Source organism: Zosterops lateralis (genome assembly GCF_965231275.1).
Source record: "Zosterops lateralis genome assembly, chromosome: 10".
Classification (NCBI taxonomy): Eukaryota; Metazoa; Chordata; class Aves; order Passeriformes; family Zosteropidae; genus Zosterops; species Zosterops lateralis.
In genome coordinates, this window is record NC_139770.1 from 1,733,889 (window position 1) to 1,753,118 (window position 19,230).

General features: G+C 47.2%; 1 protein-coding gene across 1 annotated transcript; it reads right to left on the reverse strand.

Annotated features, from left to right (window-relative positions):
* Positions 1–5,588: 5,588 nt before the first annotated feature.
* On the reverse strand, positions 5,589–18,855 carry CARD8 (caspase recruitment domain family member 8). The gene is made up of 15 exons (XM_083868242.1): positions 18,801–18,855; positions 16,577–16,608; positions 15,854–15,907; positions 15,375–15,425; positions 13,879–13,926; positions 13,734–13,777; positions 13,568–13,617; positions 12,697–12,917; positions 11,701–11,951; positions 10,528–10,662; positions 10,150–10,288; positions 9,015–9,068; positions 8,854–8,937; positions 7,598–7,867; positions 5,589–6,690 (listed from the first exon to the last, which is right to left on the reverse strand). The coding sequence occupies exons 1-15, from the start codon at positions 18,827–18,829 to the stop codon at positions 6,671–6,673; spliced, it is 1,482 nt and encodes a 493-aa protein (XP_083724368.1). The 5' UTR covers positions 18,830–18,855; the 3' UTR covers positions 5,589–6,670.
* Positions 18,856–19,230: the final 375 nt, after the last annotated feature.

Genomic DNA, 19,230 nt, shown 5'->3' on the forward strand with positions numbered 1-19,230 from the left:
CGCCGCCTGGCGGCCCCGGGCGGGTATTGCTGTGCCTGGCGCTGCTGCTGCTGCTGCCCCCTGCCCGGGCACTGCCCACCCCTGCCCGGCCACTGCCCGCCCCTGCCCGGCCACTGCCCGCCCCTGCCCGGCCACTGCCCGACCACCCCCTGGCCCAGTGCCTCAACCGCTCCTGGAACCTGCTGGAGGCCACCAACGCCTCCCTGCACCGCCTGAAGGTCTGCGGGGAACGGGATGGGACGGGCAGGATGGGGCAGGGATGGGGCAGGGATGGGGCAGGGATGGGGCAGGGATGGGGCAGGGATGGGGCAGGGATGGGGCAGGGATGGGGCAGGGGTGACACCAAAACAGGAATTGCTGGAGCAGGTTTGGTCCCCAGGAGGGCAGGGATGGTCCCCAAGGTGTCAGGGATGTCCCCAGGGTGTCAATTATGGTCCCCAGGGTGTCAGGGATGTCCCCAGGGTGCCAGTGGTGTCCCCAGGGTGTCAGTTTTGGTCCCCAGGATGTCAGTTATGGTCCCCAGGGTGTCAGTTTTGGTCCCCAGGGTGTCAGTTTTGATCCCCAGGGTGTCAGTGGTGGCCCCAGGGTGTCAATTATTGTCCCCAGGGTGTCAGTTTTGGTCCCCAGGGTGTCAGTTATGGTCCCCAGGGTGTCAGTGGTGGCCCCAGGGTGTCAGTTTTGGTCCCCGGGGTGTCAGTTTTGGTCCCCAGGGTGTCAGTGGTGTCCCCAGGGTGTCAGTTATGGTCCCCAGGGTGTCAGTTTTGGTCCCCAGGGTGTCAGTTTTGGTCCCCAGGAGGGCAGGGATGGTCCCCAGGGTGTCAGTTTTGGTCCCCGGGGTGTCAGTTTTGATCCCCAGGGTGTCAGTGGTGTCCCCAGGGTGTCAGGGATGTCCCCAGGGGGTCCCCAGGAGGTGACACTCCCCAGTCTCCCTTCACAGCCCCATCTCTGCTCTCTGCCCTCCTGCCCTGACCAGCCCCCTAGGAGAGGCTTTTGCTCAGTTCTCCTCCTTTCCCCTTTATTTTTGCTAAATTTCCCGGCTATTTTTGCACCCTCGTGGCAGGGAACCCCAAAAAGCCCCAGCAGCGAACAGGAGCTGCTCCCCATCTGCATTTGCTACTTTTCTCCTTCTAAAAGATCATTTCCATTCTAAACTCTCCTGCCATGAATTCTCCCCAAATTCCACATCTGACGAGAATTTAAAGCCACGGAGGCAGAACAATTCCCCAAAAAATCTAAAACAAATCTGTGCAAAAACTGGGATTATTCCCAATTTATCTCCTGTATTTCACATTTAACCTCACAGAGCTCCTCATTCCTGGGATCCATCTAAGCACAGGCAGCTGAGATAAATAAAATTATTGTGTGTATTTACGGATAAATGTCTAAAAATATATAAATATATATAAATATATAAGAATTATATATTATATATAAATATATATAATATATATTTATATAAATGGATATAATATATATTATATATATACATTATTATATTAAAAATTTGATATAATATATAATTATATATTTTATATATAAATATATATGATTATATATATTTATATAAATTTATATATAATATATATAATATAATAAAAATGTATATAATGTATAATTATATATATAATTATATATAATTATATATATAATATATATAATATTATATTATATATTATATGTTATATATAATATTTAATAATAATATATAATATATATAATATAATATATATAATATTTATAATTATATATATTTTTATATATAATGTATAAATATATATTATTATATATTTCTATAAATATATATAATATATATTATATTATATAAATATAAATATATATTATATATTATATATAAAAATATTATATATGTATATTTATATATTTATATAAATATATAAAATGCATCATGAATATGTCACAAAGCCTTTTTTTATTCCCTTTTTCCCCACAGGAACGCGACATCCTGAGGTTTAACTGCACCTTTGAGGAGGTGGATGTGGAGGACATCACTGAGCACCAAATGAACACCATCAGTGCCTGCACAGCTCAGGATCCAGGGGTAAAACACACAGAAATTAGAGAGAAAATTACAATTTTACCTCCTTGTTTTGTGAGATACATAAAATTATTGTGTGCATTTACAGATAAATGTCTAAAAATATATTTATATATAAATATATAAGTATTATATATATTATATATAAATATATATAATTATATAATATATATATTATAATCTACATTCCACATTAAATCCCCTCAAATCTTATTTCTTGTTTTAATCTGCAGCCTGGAAATTGCCCAGTCCTGGAAAAATCAACTTTCGATCAGGTAAAAAATGGAAATTTCCCAGAAAAAAAAAATTCCTTTTTTTTTTTTTCTCCTTGTATATTTAAAGCAGCATCAATTCCCACATTTCCTGATAATTCCCTAATTTTTAATTTCTTTTTTTTCCCCAGGGAAAATGCCTGCAGGGGATCTCTGAGGATCTGAGAACATACAGACCCCACCTGAGGAGCCTGGAGGATCCGCAGCTGCTCCTGGCGCTGGATGAGCTGATGGAGGTGAGAATTCCTGCCCCAAATTCCTCCAAAATTCAGCAAATAGGACAGAAAAAAATTCAATTTTTCCTCCAGATATTGAAATATAACAGAGCCAATCATTGGATGTGATACAGGATGAATTAAAGGTTGATAAAGTAGATTTTAGTCTCAGTTCAGAAATGCAATCAGGAAATATTTGAGATTCAGTATTTCAAATTTTTTCCTCAGTCTATTAATGGAATAGTGAAATATTTCAGAATTTACCTTATTAATGATCAATTAAATATTTCCAATTTTACCCTCAGTCTATTAATGGAATAGTGAAATATTTCAGAATTTACCTTATTAATGATCAATTTAATATTTCCAATTTTACCCTCAGTCTATTAATGGAATCCTGAAATATTTCAGAATTCATGATGAATTAAACACCCCAAATTTTCCCCTCTCTCTATTGATGATAAATATCCCAAATTTTCCCCTCTCAATTAATGATAAATATCCCAATTTTCCCCTCTCTATTAATGATAAATATCCCAATTTTCCCCTCTCTATCCATGATAAATATCCCAAATTTTTCCCTCTCTATCCATGATAAATATCCCAATTTCTCCCTCATTCTACTAACGATAAATATTTCCAATTCTTCCCTCACTCCACCCACAATAAACATCCCAAATTTTTCCCTGGGCCCATCCTCACATCCCAGTCTTGCCGTTCACCCCTAAGAGGGGAAAAAAAAATCCAAGGAATTCTATTTTTGGTTTTAAATCATTTCCTAACCTTGGGCAGGCCCTGGGCAACTGCAGCAGGAAGGATTTGGAGACACCATTGGGATCATCAGTGGGATCATCAATGGGATCAATGGGATCATCAATGGGATCAATGGGATCATCATCAATGGGATCATCAATGGGATCATCAATGGGATCAATGGGATCATCAATGGGATCAGTGGGATCCCCCCCAGGACTGGGCTGGACGCCGTTCCCGGAGCGGTTGAGGCTCTGCAGTTCCCTCCTGGCTTTCCGTGTGCGCAGCGTCACCATCAGCAGGATGCTGAGCTTCCTCAGCTCCCTCTGAGTCCTGGCAATTCCAGAGGGAAAACAGCTTCCTCAGCTCCCTCTGAATCCTGGAATTCCTGGGAATCCCAGAGGGAAAACAGCTTCCTCAGCTCCCTCTGAGTCCTGGGATTCCTGGGAATTCCAGAGGGAGAACAGTGGGATGCTGACCTTCCTCAGCTCCCTCTGAATCCCAGGAATCCCAGAGGGAAAACAGTAGGATCAGCTTCCTCAGCTCCCTCTGAATCCCAGGAATTCCAGAGGGACAACAGCAGGATGCTGAACTTCCTCAGCTCCCTCCGAGTCCTGGGATTCCTGGGAATTCCAGAGGGAGAACAGTGGGATGCTGACCTTCCTCAGCTCCCTCTGAATCCCAGGAATCCCAGAAGGAAAACAGTGGGATCAGCTTCCTCAGCTCCCTCTGAATCCTGGGAATCCCAGAAGGAAAACAGTGGGATCAGCTTCCTCACCTCCCTCTGAGTCTTGGGGATTCCTGGGAATTCCAGAAGGAAAACAGCTTCCTCAGCTCCCTCTGAGTCCTGGGAATCCCGGGAATTCCAGAGGGAGAACAGTGGGATCAGCTTCCTCAGCTCCCTCTGAATCCCGGGAATCTCAGAAGGAAAACAGCAGGATCAGCTTCCTCAGCTCCCCCTGAGTCCTGGGAATTCCAGAGGGGAAAACAGTGGGATCAGCTTCCTCACCTCCCTCTGAATCCTGGAATTCCTGGGAATTCCAGAGGGAAAACAGCAGGATCAGCTCCCTCTGAGTCCTGGGAATCCCAGGAATTCCAGAGGGAAAACAGTGGGATCACCTCCCTCTGAATCCCAGGAATCCCAAAGGGAAAAAACCAGGATCAGCTTGCTCAGCTCCCTCTGAATCCCAGGAATCCCAGAGGGAAACCAGTGGGATCGATGCCCACCGATCACTCCATAAAATTCCCACAATTGTTTTTAGGGATTTCTCCTTTTTAACCATGTTAAACTCCTGGGTTTTGGAATTTCAGCTGCATCTGAGCACCAGAATGTTCCTATTTATCTGTATTTATTCTGCTGATTTCTCAGGAATTGAGAGCTATTTATGGTAATGCCTTTTCTTGGGGATCCCTTCCAACTCAGGAAATTCTATTCCATGGTTTATTTAGGATGATATTCCATTCTGTTCCCTGATTTATTTATGATGATTTTCCATTCTGTTCCCTGATTTATTTATGATGATATTCCATTCTGTTCCCTGATTTATTTATGATGATTTTCCATTCTGTTCCCTGATTTATTTATGATAATATTCCATTCTGTTCCCTGATTTGTGATGATATTCCTTGATTTATTTGAGATTCTATTCTACTTTATGATTTCTGATGATAATCCTGAATTTATTTATGATTATATTCCCTGATTTATTTATGATATTCCACTCCGTTCCCTGATTTGTGATGAAATTCCTTGATTTCTTTGAGATTCCATTCTATTTCCTGATTCATTACAATATTCCTGGATTTATTTATGATTACATTCCCTGATTTATTTATGATGATATTCCTTCTTTTACATGTTCCATTCTATTCCCTGATTCCATTCTGGTCGATGATTTATTTATGATATTACCTATTTATTCTATTTATTGCTTAATAAAATCAAAATCACAGATATTTTTTTGTCCTTTGTGATCCAACATGAATCCTTGGAAATACTTTGGATATTTCTGGGATGGGAAAGCACCTGCCTGGAATTGGTGTGGTTTAAAATCCAAGTTTCCCTCTTGGAAAAAACAGGGATAGGGAAGGTGTCCCTATCCCAGAGGTTGGAACTGGATAAAATATTTTGGGATTTCCATCCCAAAAAAACCCTTGGATGCTTTTGGTGGCACTTCCAGCTTTTCCAGAAGTTGAGGAACAACTTCCATCCTCCTCCTCCTCTTCCCAGAACACCAACAACTTTTCCAACACTTCATCCAACTAAAACAAACATCAGAATTCAGACGGAAATAATGGAAAATTTTCTTGTTTAATCCTTATTTTTTTTAAAAAGTATGTTTTCCTTTCCCAAACATACACAGAGGAAAATGATCCCAAGTATCCCACGGCCTTAAAAACAAGACAATCCTGGATCTGGTCACTCCTCTCTTCTGCAAATTCCATTCTTTCCCAATTTTTTTTTTCCAATCCTGGAAAAAAAACCAGATTATTTTGGCTCCTCACACTTTTAAGCACCTAAATTCTATTCAAATTTGAATAAATCAAGTAAAAAAAAAATTAAAAAAAAAAAGAAGTATAAAAATTTTCTCATAGAAAAAAAAAGTATTAAACAATGTAAAAAAAAAAAAAGGGAGACAAGATATACAGAAAAGAGAGGAGAAAAAATTCCATGGGGAAATTCCAAGTTCATAGTGGTGTTCCCCATCTTTGGGAATTTCAGGAAGCAGAAGCACAGCTTAACAAGGACTGGATGTCCAGGATCTGTACAATAATTCCATATATACAGTGATTCTGGAAAGGAATCTGGTGCAGGTTTAGGATTATTCTTCCCTGATCCATGAGAAATCCAAAGCACCTCACGATTCTGGCAGTTCAGTAGGTTTTTTTTTTTGGAAAGGGGTGAAAGTTTCCAGGGGAATTGAATTCTTCTCCCTGTTTTAAAGTTTCCAGGGGAATTCTTCTCCATTTTTTAAAGTTTCCAGGAGAATTCTTCTCCCTGTTTTAAAGTCTCCAGGGGAATTCTTCTCCCTGTTTTTCCCTGATGGAAATAAAAAAATCTTTTCCAGGTGATGAAAAAGATAAAAGTGGTTTGTTTGTTTGTTTTTTTCCAGTGTTTGTGTCTTTCCAGAGTGGCTTTTCCCTGTGGGTGAAGCCTGGAAATCCGGGATCCACCTCTCCTGAAAATCTGGGAAGTGGCTTCTGTCCATCCAAAATTCCATTCCACGTTTCTCTGGAGGATCCTGCCTGACCTTCCCAGCCACTGGTGATGCCACAAACATTCCTGAATCCCAGCAGGATCCCAGGGGAGCAGAATGGTTGGATGGGGAAGCTCCCACCTCCTCTTCCTCCTCCTCCTCCTCCTTCCAGCTGGCTCAGCCCTGAGCTGAGAAACCTGAGGGAAGGGAAAAAACACACCTCTGAAGTTCCTGAATTTGAATTTAAAAATATTTAAGTTGAAAAATAAATGTATTAAAGCCCTCTCCATGAGGCTGTGGCAGAGTCTGTCAAGGGAGAGCTCTCCACCTTTTCCAGCCAGGTTGTTTTCAGGGAGAATTAATCATGGAATTAAGATCCATGGAATTAAAATCATCCAAATCCAACTGTGCCAGTCCTGGACAGCCCTTTCCATGCAGGAATTTTCCTGAAATCCAATCTAAACCTCCCCTGGCACAGCCTGAGGCCATTTCCTTTTGTGCTAAATTAAGGAATTCAGACAGAACAAAGTTTTGTTGTTGCAAAAGAAAGAAAAAAAAAATCCATTTAATTTTTGAGGACAATTTCCCTTGGCTGGCTGAGTTCATAAAATTATGGAATGGTCTGGGTTGGAAAGGACTTTAAAAGTCATTTAATTCCAACCCCTGCCATGGGCAGGGATAATTCCCAGCTCCTGGAATAATTTGGATTTGTAGAAGGTGAACTGAATGTAAGAACTCCATGGAAAGGAGGGGGAGCTCCCTTGGGAAATCCATCCCCACATGGGATGGAACCACAAAGTCATCAGGGAAGGTGATTAATTAACCATTAATTAACCATTCCTGAAATAAAGACCCAAACATCTCCTCTTAGGACTTCCAGAGAACCCCAAGAACTGGTTTGGACACCAGGGCAAAAACATTCTTCATTTTGTATCATCCCCTGAAGGGAAGGATAAAAACACCACAAAGCACTGGTGAAAGTGGAAGGGAGACAATTTTAACCTCCACAACAAACCAAGCACTGGAGATTTGGTGAATTCCCTGCTGGAATCCCCCAAACCCAGCTGGAGCAGGGATGGTTCAGTGCCCAGGAGCTGATGGTACCTTGCAGCGTCTGCAGGATCTCGTAGGTGGCTTTTTCCCCCAGGCTGCTCTGCAGAGCCTCTGCAGTTCCATTGCCCTGTTCCCTGTCTCTCCACTTCCTCAGCACCAGGAATTTCTGCATGTTCACCTCCTCCTCCATGGCCCTGATGTCCTCGATGTCCTTCATCTCCATCTGCAGGCACTCGATGGCGATTTCCCGCCAGCGCCGGTCCAGCTGCTTGGCCACCATCATCAGCTCCTTGTCTGTCAGGCTTTTGGCTCCCATTCCATCTGAAAAACATTGGATTTCCCCCCAAATCATCAGCAGCTTGGCCACCATCATCAGCTCCTTGTCTGTCAAGCTTTTGGCTCCCATTCCATCTGAAAAACATTGGATTTCCCCCAAAATCATCATCAGCTTGGCCACCATCATCAGCTCTTTGTCTGTCAGGCTTTTGGCTCCCATTCCATCTGAAAAACATTGGATTTTCCCCCAAAATCCACTCTGAGTCTCCCCTGAGGCCGTTCCCTCTCCTCCTGTCCCTGTTCCCTGGGATAAGATCCCAAATTCACCCCAAACTGTCCCCTCCTGTCAGGGAGTTGTGCAGAGCCACAAGGTCCCCCCTGAGCCTCCTTTTCTCCAGGCTCAGCCCCTTCTCAGCTCCCTCAGCCCCTCCTGGGGCTCCATTCCCTTCCCCAGCTCCCTCAGCCCCTCCTGGGGCTCCATTCCCTACCCCAGCTCCATTCCCTCTCCTGGGGCTCCATTCCCTTCCCCAGCTCCCTCATTCCCTCCTGGGGCTCCATTCCCTTCCCCAGCTCCCTCAGCCCCTCCCGGGGCTCCATTTCCCTTCCCCAGCTCCCTCATTCCCTCCTGGGGCTCCATTCCCTTCCCCAGCTCCCTCAGCCCCTCCTGGGGCTCCATTTCCCTTCCCTCAGCCCCTCCTGGGGCTCCATTCCCTTCCCCAGCTCCCTCAGCTGCTCCAGCCCCTTTCCCAACCCCATTCCCTTCCCTGGACGCTCAGTGTCCTTGTGAGGACCCCAAAGCTGCCCCAGGGCTGGAGGAGCCTCAGCACAGGGGACAATCCCTGCCCTGGGCCTGTGGCATTGCTGGGACCTCCTTGGCCACCCCTGGCTCACCCCCAGCTCCTTTCCCACCAGACACTTTTCCAGCTGTTGTTCCCCAAGCCTGGACCATCCCACAGGGAAAAATCTTTGGGAAAGTGAGGTGAGTTTCAAGCCCAGGACACAAAAATGACCCCAGGCAGGTTCTTTCCCACCTGCAGTGCCGCCAGTTTTCTGCTTTTTGCTCTGCAGCCCCTCCTCCTCCAGGATGCTGAGGGCTGGTTTCCTCCTCTTCACACCTGGGAGGGAGCAGAGGGGCTGTCACTGCTGTCCCCAGGGCCAGGGAGGGGCACAGGGGACAGGGACAGTCACTCACTGCCTGAGCTCCTCTTCTGCTCGTTCTTGTTCTGGTCATAATGGATCCAATCCCCTGGGAAGGGCACAGGAGGGAAATGTGAGCGAGGAATTCCCAGCTCCAGGAATTCCCAGCACAAAGCAAAGCTCCTGGGTGGATTCCAACCCCTCAGGTTTGACAGAATGCAATTTTTCCCCTTTGATTCAATGTGCTGCAGCAGGCCCAAACAGGCAAGAGAAATTGCAAGTTATTATGCAAAAACATGCAATTTTATATTATATTATACAGTTCCATGGATAATATGTGGAATAATATATTGTAACATGGAATAATAATATAATAACATGCAATTTTATATTATATTATACAGTTCCATGGACAATATGTGGAATAATATATTGTAACATGGAATAATATGGAATAATACATTTTAACATGGAATAATACATCATAATATAGAATAATAATATAATAATGTGCAATTTTGCATTATATTATACAATTCCATGGATATATATACGGAATATATTCCATGGAATATATGGAATTATAACATAGAATAATAATACAGTAACATGCAATTTTGCATTATGTTATACAATTCCATGGATAATATATGGAATAATATATGGAATAATATATTATAAGATGGAATAATAATGTTATAACATGCAATTTTATATTATGTTATACAATTCCATGGATAATATATGGAATCATATATTATAACATGGAATAATTTGCAGGAGGATGGAACTAAATGGTCTTTAATGGTCTAAATGAGCAGAGGGATGGAGCAGCTCTGCTGGAGGAAAGGCTGGGAGAGCTGGGATTGTTCAGCCTGGAGAGGAGAAGATTTGGGGTGAGCTCAGGAGGAACTGAGGAAAGATGGAGAGAGACTCTGGAGAAGGGATGGAGGGACAGGACACTGGGAATGGCTTCAAATGGACAGAGAGGAGTTTAGATGGGATTTTTGGGATGGAATTCCTGACTGGGAGGGCGGGGAGGGGCTGGGATGAATTCCCAGAGCAGCTGTGGCTGCCCCTGGATCCCTGGCAGTGCCCCAGGCCAGGCTGGAGAGGGCCTGGAGCACCTGGGACAATGGAAAATGTCCCTGGTCCTCCCATCCCATCCCAGCCCATTCCCAAGGACTCACGCTCTCGGAGTTTGGCTTTCCAGACAGTCTCATCCGAGTCCTGCTCCACCAGGGACAGGGTGAAGTCATCAGGCTTCTCCAGATACACCTCAAAGTAACTCTTCAGTTTCAACACCGACCCGTCAACAAACTCAATCTCCTGCATGACAGAAATATAAAACAAATATAAATATTTACCTGAAATAAACCAAACAGAAGGCAATTGGCTGTTGGGAGAGATCTGAAAAAAAATCCAATTTCCCCAGAGTTTTGCTGTTGATTTTAGCATCAGGATTTCATCCCAAAATTTTAGAGCTCCAAGAGGCAAAAGGTTCCTTTTTGTGCCACGTTTCCAGGGAAGCTGCAGAGCAGGAAGTGAGGGTTGTGTAAGGGACTCACCTCAGGAGTGATCTCAGCTTCTGGCTCACAGATCAATCTGTACTTCTTTCCTTCCTGCAGTAATTTCTGGCACACAGGGGGCTTTTCAATCTGAACAAATTTCCTTTTGGAGTGTTTCACAGTCTTTGAGATATCCTACATTTTAAAAAATACCATTTCAAGCTCAATATTTCAACGTTACTGATTTCAGTAAAGGAATTAACATTTAAAACCTGTGCTCAGGTGGCTCCTTGGGCTGTTCTCTGGCCCCAGCTTTACACAACAGCCACAATCTGTGCCACAAACTTCCCAGAAAGCTGTGGAATAACCACCACGCTCAAAAAGCACCATCTAAACCTCCTCTGGCACAACTCGAGGCTGTTTTCTCTTGTTACTTGGTAGAAGTGACTCGGATAAAGAATGGAAATGGAAAAGCTTCGAGAGAGAAAAATTTGTAATTTGGGATTATTATAAAATTATATTTTGGGATGGAGTGACAGAAGAAAAGGGGGAGTGGATTCATTTTTAAAGATTGTAGGGTTAGATGGGATATTGGGATGGAATTTTTTCCCTGAGGGTGAGGAGGAGCTGGGATGGAATTCCCAGAGAAGCTGTGGCTGCCCCTGGATCCCAAGGCCAGGTTGGACATTGGGGCTTAGAGCAGCCTGGGATGGTGTGAGGTGTCCCTGGGCATGGCAGGGGTGGAATTGATGCCTTAAGTTTTATCTCCCATGTGTTTCAGGTTCTGTGGTGCCCAGGGGTGCAGCTCTGAGCTCACAGTCAGTGTCACTCAGCTCTGCACACAGCAGGGACACAAAACAAATCCTTTTCCTGCTGCACACCAAGGACAACTCTCAGCCCCAAAAGCACAAACAAGGGTGGACTGAAGAGAGAAAACAAGACGGATGAGACCTCACAACCTGGAGCTGGGATTGGACAATTAAACCCCAATATACAAATTGACCAAAATTTATAAAAATGTGAGATCTTGTGAGATTGTTGTGACTGTTCTTGGTCCAACTTGGGTGTAGCCCAAGGTGTGTCCTAAAGCCCTTTCAATAAATATCTACTTTAGCTCTGCCCAGTCTGTTTCAGGCCAGCTTTCCCAGAATAAGAAGGGATTTAATCTCCTTCCCACCCCAACCACACCAGGATCCCTCATCCCACCCTTCCCACGCCCTCCCGGGGCCGTACCTTGATGAAGGAGTCGTTGTTGGTGGCCAGGTAGACCCAGAAGGACAGGGAGGGGTGCTCGTCGATGGCCTTGTAGAGGATGACAGCCCCGTGGTACTGCAGGGGCTGGGGGCTGTGGATCAGGGGCCCCACGGGGGACAGGGAGCTCACCACCCACTTGACGTGCGAGGCCGAGAACTCTGCCGAGGGCTCGATGGCCGCGCCGCCGCCCTTGACGTGCAGCACCTTGAAGGCCACGCCGGCCCCGTCACCTGCGGGGACAAGGCAGGGTTGTGGCAGGGCTGGGAAATGCTGCTCCTTTCTCCAAGATTCTCCCTCACAGGCTGCTCAGAGCAGGCCAAGGGAGCTGCCATTTCCAGCCATGCACATACAGGAAGGGGCTCCTGTATGGTATTTGCCACCAGGGTTTATTGCAGTGTGATAAAGGGATCAGGGACAGAACACTCAGACCATGTGCTCAGGGGTGAAGTATGGGGTCAGTGGTCAATGGTCTGAGGGCACAATGACCAGGGACAGAACACTCAGACCATGTGGTGCCCAGGGGTAAAATAAGGGCTCAGTGGTCAGTGATCTGTGGGCACAATGATCAGGGACAGAAGATCCAGAACATGTGCTCTCAGGGGTTAAATATGGGGCCAGTGGTCAATGGTTTGAGGGCACAATGATGAGGGACAGAAGACCCAGACCAAGTGGTGCCCAGGGGTCAGTGGTCAGTGGTCTGAGGGCACAGGCAGTACAAAGGGCAAGACCTACAGAGGGGTATGAGGGATGAACAACTGGGGAGGGCAGGGAAACAATCCAGGGTAGACTGGCAGTAGTTTCTGCAAGACACCATGAAGGAACTCTTCTCTTTCAGCCTAGGCTGGGAACTCTTCAGTAAATCTTCCCAGGGCAAAGCCTCAAAGTTTCCCTGAGGGGATTTTTAGGGTTCCCACAGGGCTCAGAACTCCTAGAACACCCCCAGGGGTCCCTCCCAGCCCCTGTCCCCAGGCTCACCCCCCAGGCAGAGGCAGTGAGGGAACTGGATGGAGCTGAGCGCGCCGGGCACCGAGCAGCGCATGTCGAACAGGGGCCCGCCCACGATCCAGGGCTTCTCCACCAGCTGGGCATATTTACTCCAGGATAACAGGGAATAGGTGATCCTGGCACTGCCTGTCACCTCGAAGATCAGCCCAGTGATGCTGCACTGGTAGGAGCCCTCTGCATCCAGCTGCACCCTGCAAGAGACATCCAACAATGTGGCACTTGGCCAGAGGGAGAGACTCCCTCCTGCTTTATCTCGACAGCACAGGGGCCACAATGAACTCCAGGCTGGTTTTGAGCAGTTAAAAACTGCTGAGGGCCCACCCAGACTATGCAAAACAGCTGGAAATGAGCACTTTGCATAAAGCTTCCTGTGCCAGGAGCTGCTCTCACATGAAGGGCTCGGTGTCAGAGCCAAGGTTTCCCATGGATAATATTGACATCCAGAGTGGAGAACAGCAATGGGCACCCCACAGGGAGCACTGCAAGGCAGAGAGAGGGAGAACAGTGCTGCACCCAGGGAAAATGCAGGGCTGAAAGGGAGGGTGAGGCAGGGGAGATGCCTGCTGTGCACCCAGGCTGAAATAAGCACAGATAAATGGGCCCTGCTGTTCATTGTGGCAGCATCCTGAAAAACCCTGCCAAGAGCTGTCTTGGACCAGGATCTGGAGGCAGCACAGGCTCTGAACTGTGATTTTTAAGGATGTGGGTGCACGTTCCAGGATAAATCCAAATGCATTTGTGCAGCAAATGAGCTGTTTGCCCACTCCAACCAAAGACTGAAGCACCTTGATGAGAACAATGTAAACTCACACCCATTACATTAAAAAAAAAAAATTCATACATAAATTGTCCTCCAGCAAGTCTCCTGGGGGTCACTTGCTCCTTCTGGTCCTGGAAATAGATTTAAAAAAAAAAAAAATCTTTAAAAAGGTGAGGAGAGAGTAGAATTACAGTTTGCAAATGATCTCATGTAAAACAAGTGGGTGGTTTTTTCCTCACAAACCTACATTATCATTCCTGCAGTGCTGACAGCGTGGCAAGCAGCTCCCTCCTAGAGGGAAAAGAGGGAGATGAGCTCATGAAAAGCCAAGTAATTAAACAGCCAGGAATAATTAAAAAAAAAAAAAAAACCCTCAGGAGATCTGTTCCTACCTGACTCATTGCAGTAAGGTGGGGATTCCTTCTCCTCCTGTTCTTCATCTTGGAAAAAAGGAGTTTGGAGTGAATATCTCAATGTCCAGAGAGTTTCTGCTCCCACATTCACCCAAGACAACCCAATTTCATTTGCTTAAATTCACCAAATCCAAAAGGAGAACATTCCTGAGAGGCCTTGCAGGCTTTGCACAGCCTGGGGGTGAGGCAGAACAATCAGGATACAAATTTGCCTAAGGCTCCTTAATTGTTCAAACTCCTGGGAATTTTCACAGGGGTTAAAATAAAGATTTAACAAGAGATGAGCCTCACAGTGCCAAGGCATGGAAACTGGGAACAGCCTTCCCAAGGAGCAACCACCACACTGTCTGCACTGTTGTTTGTCCCTGAAATGATTTAAAAGTGCCTGGATTCTCCTGGCTGCAACCAAGAGGAGGGAATTCCAGCTGAGCTGACACTTCAGGCCAAAGGTTGTGTCCTGAGGGGTGGATTTGGGAGCAGGGGAGTGGCAGAGCTGCCAGGATCAGCTGCTTCCCATCCTACTTCTCTCCCAGGAAAAAGGGATCCTGGAGCTCTCCCAGAGCTCTCCTGGAACTCCAGTCTCCCCCTGGGCTGGGAGAGGCAGGGAAGGCCAACCAGCAAAACACTCCCTGCACATGGAAACTCGAGGCCTCCACCCCTCATTTCCTAGGGATGCTCTCCAGCAGCTCCTTTTCCCCCAAGAGATGGAGCTGATGGCTCCAAATCCTTCCTGCCACCCCACATCACCCCTGGGGCATTGTTTATCCCAGCTGCTTTCCTCCTGCTGAGCAAGGGATCACAGGGACAATAAACCCACACTGACCCAGCCTTCCTCCACCCCACTCCTCTGCATCTGCAGGGAAAAACCACTGGAACTGTTTAATTAGCAGCATTACATAAAAGCAGAATAAACTGCTGCCAGCAAAACCCAGGGAAGAGCAAAAAACCACCGACAGCAAACACTTCCCTTAATTCTTTTCCTGGCCATCCTGTTTGGCCAGTTCTGTTGCCAGTTTTTGAGGAAATTTATGGCCTCTTGGTGTTTGGACAACTGCTGTGGTGGTGTAAAAATACCCGTGGGTGTTGTGTCTGGGGTGTTGTGTCTGAGAGTGAAAGCAGCACGAGCTGCTGCCCTTTGATCATTGATAGGAAATCCCAAAAATTTTATTGGGGAAGCAATGAGAGTTAGCATTCCCTAATAACTGTGAGACTCTTTAAAACTGAACACCACTTTTAAAAAAGCAAACAGGTAAATAAATGATGATGTTTTGCTCACCTGAGTCCTCTTCTGAGCTGCTGCCCTTTAATCATTGACAGGAAATCATTGGCTCCCAAAAGTTTTATTGGGGAAGCAATGAGAGTTAGCATTCCCTAATAACTGTGAGACTCTTCCCAGGAGCAGCAGCTGGTTTAAACAGTTTTAATCAGTTTTAACAAAGGGATTACAGGTAAATAAATCACAATGTTCTGCTCACCTGAGTCCTCTTCTGAGCTGCTGCTGGAGCTGTCCTCAGAACTGGCTTCTCCTAAAAAATAGGTGGAATGTGAGTCCAGGGATCCATCAGGCCAGACAGCAGGTTAGATAATGAAACATTAAAAAAAAATAAATACTGAGGGCAGAGAAAAACATCAGAGCATCAAATCCCAGCACCAGGGAAGACTCTGGGGTCACCCAGGCCCTTGTGAAGGGTGTTCAGAATATTGAATTCTCATGTTTTATACAACCTGGGATAATTTTGGAGCTTCAGCCATGGCACATCCCAGATAAATTCTGGTTTTCCATGGCAGGTGGGAGCTGGGATGCACCAAATGTGGCTTGAATTAATTCTTCTTATAATTTGAAGGGAAACCAGCACTGGAAAGGCGGGGAGGTGCTCTGGGATGGGGCTGGGGGAAATTTGGGATGCAGGACCTTGCCAGGAGTGAGGAAACCCCTGAGCCATGGTGAGCTCACCCTCCTGCTGCTCCTCGGCTGATCCTGATCCCTCCATGCCATTGGGTGTCACCTCTGCAAGAGAACAGCAGGGAGTAAAAGTCTGAGCAGGATTTAACTCTGCTCTGCCCCATTTTGTACACAGAGAAAGGGAATAAATAACAAAGGAACAGGGATTTTAAAAGCCAGCATAAAAACCAAAGTAATCCATAAAGGAAGGGCTTACACTGAGGCTTTTAAAGGCAGTTATAATTATAATATTCCCATTCCAAAAGGTGGGCATTTCCCAAAATCCCTATGCCTTTCCAACTGGTTTTTAAAGGCAGTTATAGAATTCTCATTCCCAAGGATGGGTAATTCCCAAAATCCTTGTGCCTTTCCAACTAGTTTTTACAGCCAGTCTTAGAATTCCCATTCCAAAGAACAGGTATTTCCCAAAATCCCTCTATTTTTTCAACTGGTTTTTAAAGGCAATTTTAGAATTCCCATTCCAAACAATGGGTATTTCCCAAAATCTCTGCACCTTTTCAATTGGTTTTTAAAGCCAGTTATAGAATTCCCAGTCCAAACAATGGGTATGTCCTAAAATCCCTGTACCTTTCCAACTGGTTTTTAAAGTCAGTTATAGAATTCCCATTCCAAAGAACGGGTATTTCCCAAAATCCCTGCACCTTTCCAACTGGTTTTAAAGGCAGTTTTAGATGTCCCAGTCCCAAGGAAGGGCATTTCCCCAAACCCCTGTACCTTTTTCATCCGAGGAGAGGGACTCAGCTCCGCTGGAAGACAAAAGCAGACACACATGAACCCTCTGCCAGCCCTTTCTTTCCCAGGCCTGCACGAGGGGCAGCACTCCCAGCCCCAGGCCTGGCACCGCTCCCAGCCTCAGGAATCCGGGAGCTGGGGATGGAATATTCATCTCCTGCAGCATCCCCCCTGCCCTGGCTCTCTTCTGGCTCTTTTTGGGGACACCTGGCTGTGCTGGACACAATTCCAGCTCCTGCTTCCATTCCCTCTTGCCAAGCACCAGGATCCCGTGCCAGGTGCCCGTTGGATTTGGGAGCAATCCAACCAATCTCCAGGGAGGCAGAAAACTCAGATAAACTTTGCACTCCATCTGTGGTAAATTCACACCAAGCTCCAGCCTCCATCTCCTCCTGGGAACGGGGAAAAACTGCTGTGTGCATCATTCACAGGATAAAAATCCTGTTTGGAAAAGCTTTTTCCAGGAGTTCCACGACATCTGTCAGGCAGATCCAGCAAAGAAAAAGCTGCCCTGAGGAAGGGAATGGCCCTGGGTGCAGTCACCATAAACCAGCAGGTGACATCCAGCTCTGTGGATAGGAAATATTCCAGAAAATATTCCAGAACCTCCACCCTGCCAAGGGGCAGCTGGAAGAGCAGGCTGGAAATATTAAAAAAAAAAAAAAAAAAAATCATCTAGCCCTTTTTTTTTTTTTTTATTATTGGAGGTGGTGAAGGTCCCAGTGCAATCCCAGAGATGGTGAAGCTGAGATGTGAGAGTTGCTCAGCTCAGGGAGATGATTTTGGGGTTGATTTTGGACATCCTGGGAGCACCTGGAATGAGGGGGCATCACCTCCTTAGCCTGAGGCTCGGGGTCATGCAGGGGCACTCAGCCAGAATTCTGAACAAAGAAAGAAATAAATTTTATAAAAATAAATAAATAAAAGAGGCAGGAACATCCCAAATGAGTGAGCATTCCTGAGGAGCTCAGGGAAGTGATGCCAGCTGGGTGTGGGGTGGGGATGGTCCTGGCAAAAAGCACAGCAAAAAGGATCTGGGTCAAGGGCAGGAAGAAGTGCTTGAGGAAATTTTTTTTTTTTTTTTTATTTTTTTTTTTTTTTTTTTTCCCTCACGAGAGATTACACAACAACAGTTTGCTCTTCGAAACTGTATCTTTGGAAAAAAAAAAAAAAAAGAGAGAGAGAGCGAGAGAAAAAAAAAAAAAAAAAAAAAAAAAAAGTTTGCATTTATCTGGGGGATTTGGACGAAGGCTGGATGCTCTCCAGGGCCGGCACCTGAGCCAAGCGATGTTTGTGCAACCCTTCAACCCTTCTCTCCACCAAGTGCTGGCTTGCTAATTTGGGATCGCTGCCCTCCAGCCCCCTCCAGCTGCATTTCCCTCCTCCCGCGCTGGCAAACGGCGCAGAAACGGGGCGGGAGGGGCAAGAATAGAAGAAAAAAATTAAATAAATAAAGAAACAAAAAAAACGCGGCCGCAGAGCCTCGGAGCTTTGTGCACTAATAACTGTAACCATTAATTGCGGCGGGGAGGGAGGAGGAGCCGCCGAGCGGGGAAAGGGGCGCGATAAAACCAAAGGGAAGATAAACACGGGCTTTGCTCGGGGTCAGGGCAGGGCTGGGGGCTCGGGGGGCTCCGGGGGGCTCCGGGGGAGGCGGAGGGAGCGGAGGGGAGGCAGAGAAAGCGGAGGGAGGCCGGGGAAGGCAGAGGGAGGGAGGGGAGGAGCGGGAGCCGCGCTTTGTTCTGCAGCAGCAGCAGCGGCGCGGCCGGCGGCGCTCGCAGCCCCCGCTGCAGGTGCACGGCCCGGGCTCGGGTAACCGGGAAAAAAGGGGTTTGGGGACACTCCGGGCTCCGTGCCCAGGGAAGGGGCACCGGGAGGGGATGGAGGAGAGGGAGGATGCCCGGGATACAGGGGAGTGGGGGATGGGAGGATGCTAGGGGCGGGGTTGGGGGCGCAGGGGGACAGCGGGAGGGTTCGGGGGGACAGCGGGAGGGTGCAGGGGACAGCGGGAGGGTGCAGGGGACAGCGGGAGGGTGCAGGGGGTGCAGGGGACAGCGGGAGGGGACAACAGCGGGGAGAGTGGAGGGTGGCGAGGGAAGCCGCGCAGCCCCGGGGAGAGGCGGGGAGGCTGCGGGGGGATGGCGGGGGACAGGGACACGGCAGGGACCCCACCCATCCATCCATCCGTCCGTCCATCCCCGCTCACCTGTCGGGCTCCTGGGCCGGGCCGGACATCGCGGGGGCTCCGCTCGGCGGGAACGGCCGCGGCCTCCGCGCGCGGGGGCGGGGCCTCGGGCACGGCCCCCCCGGACACGCCCCAAACACCGCTGGACACGCCCCCGGCACCCCCGAACAGCGCCGGACACCCCCGGAAACACCCGAACATCCCCGAATACCCCTGACACCCTCGGGCACCTCAGGACGCCCCCGAGCGCCTCCGGACACCCCCGGAAATCCCCGAACACCCCCAAACTCCTCAGAACACCCCCACACACACACCCGGAAACCCTCAGGACACCCAAACACCCCCGGACACCCCCAAACACCTCAGAACACACACACACACCCCGGACACCCTCAGGACACCCGAACATCCCCAGACACCCGCAAACACCTCAGGACACCCACACACACCC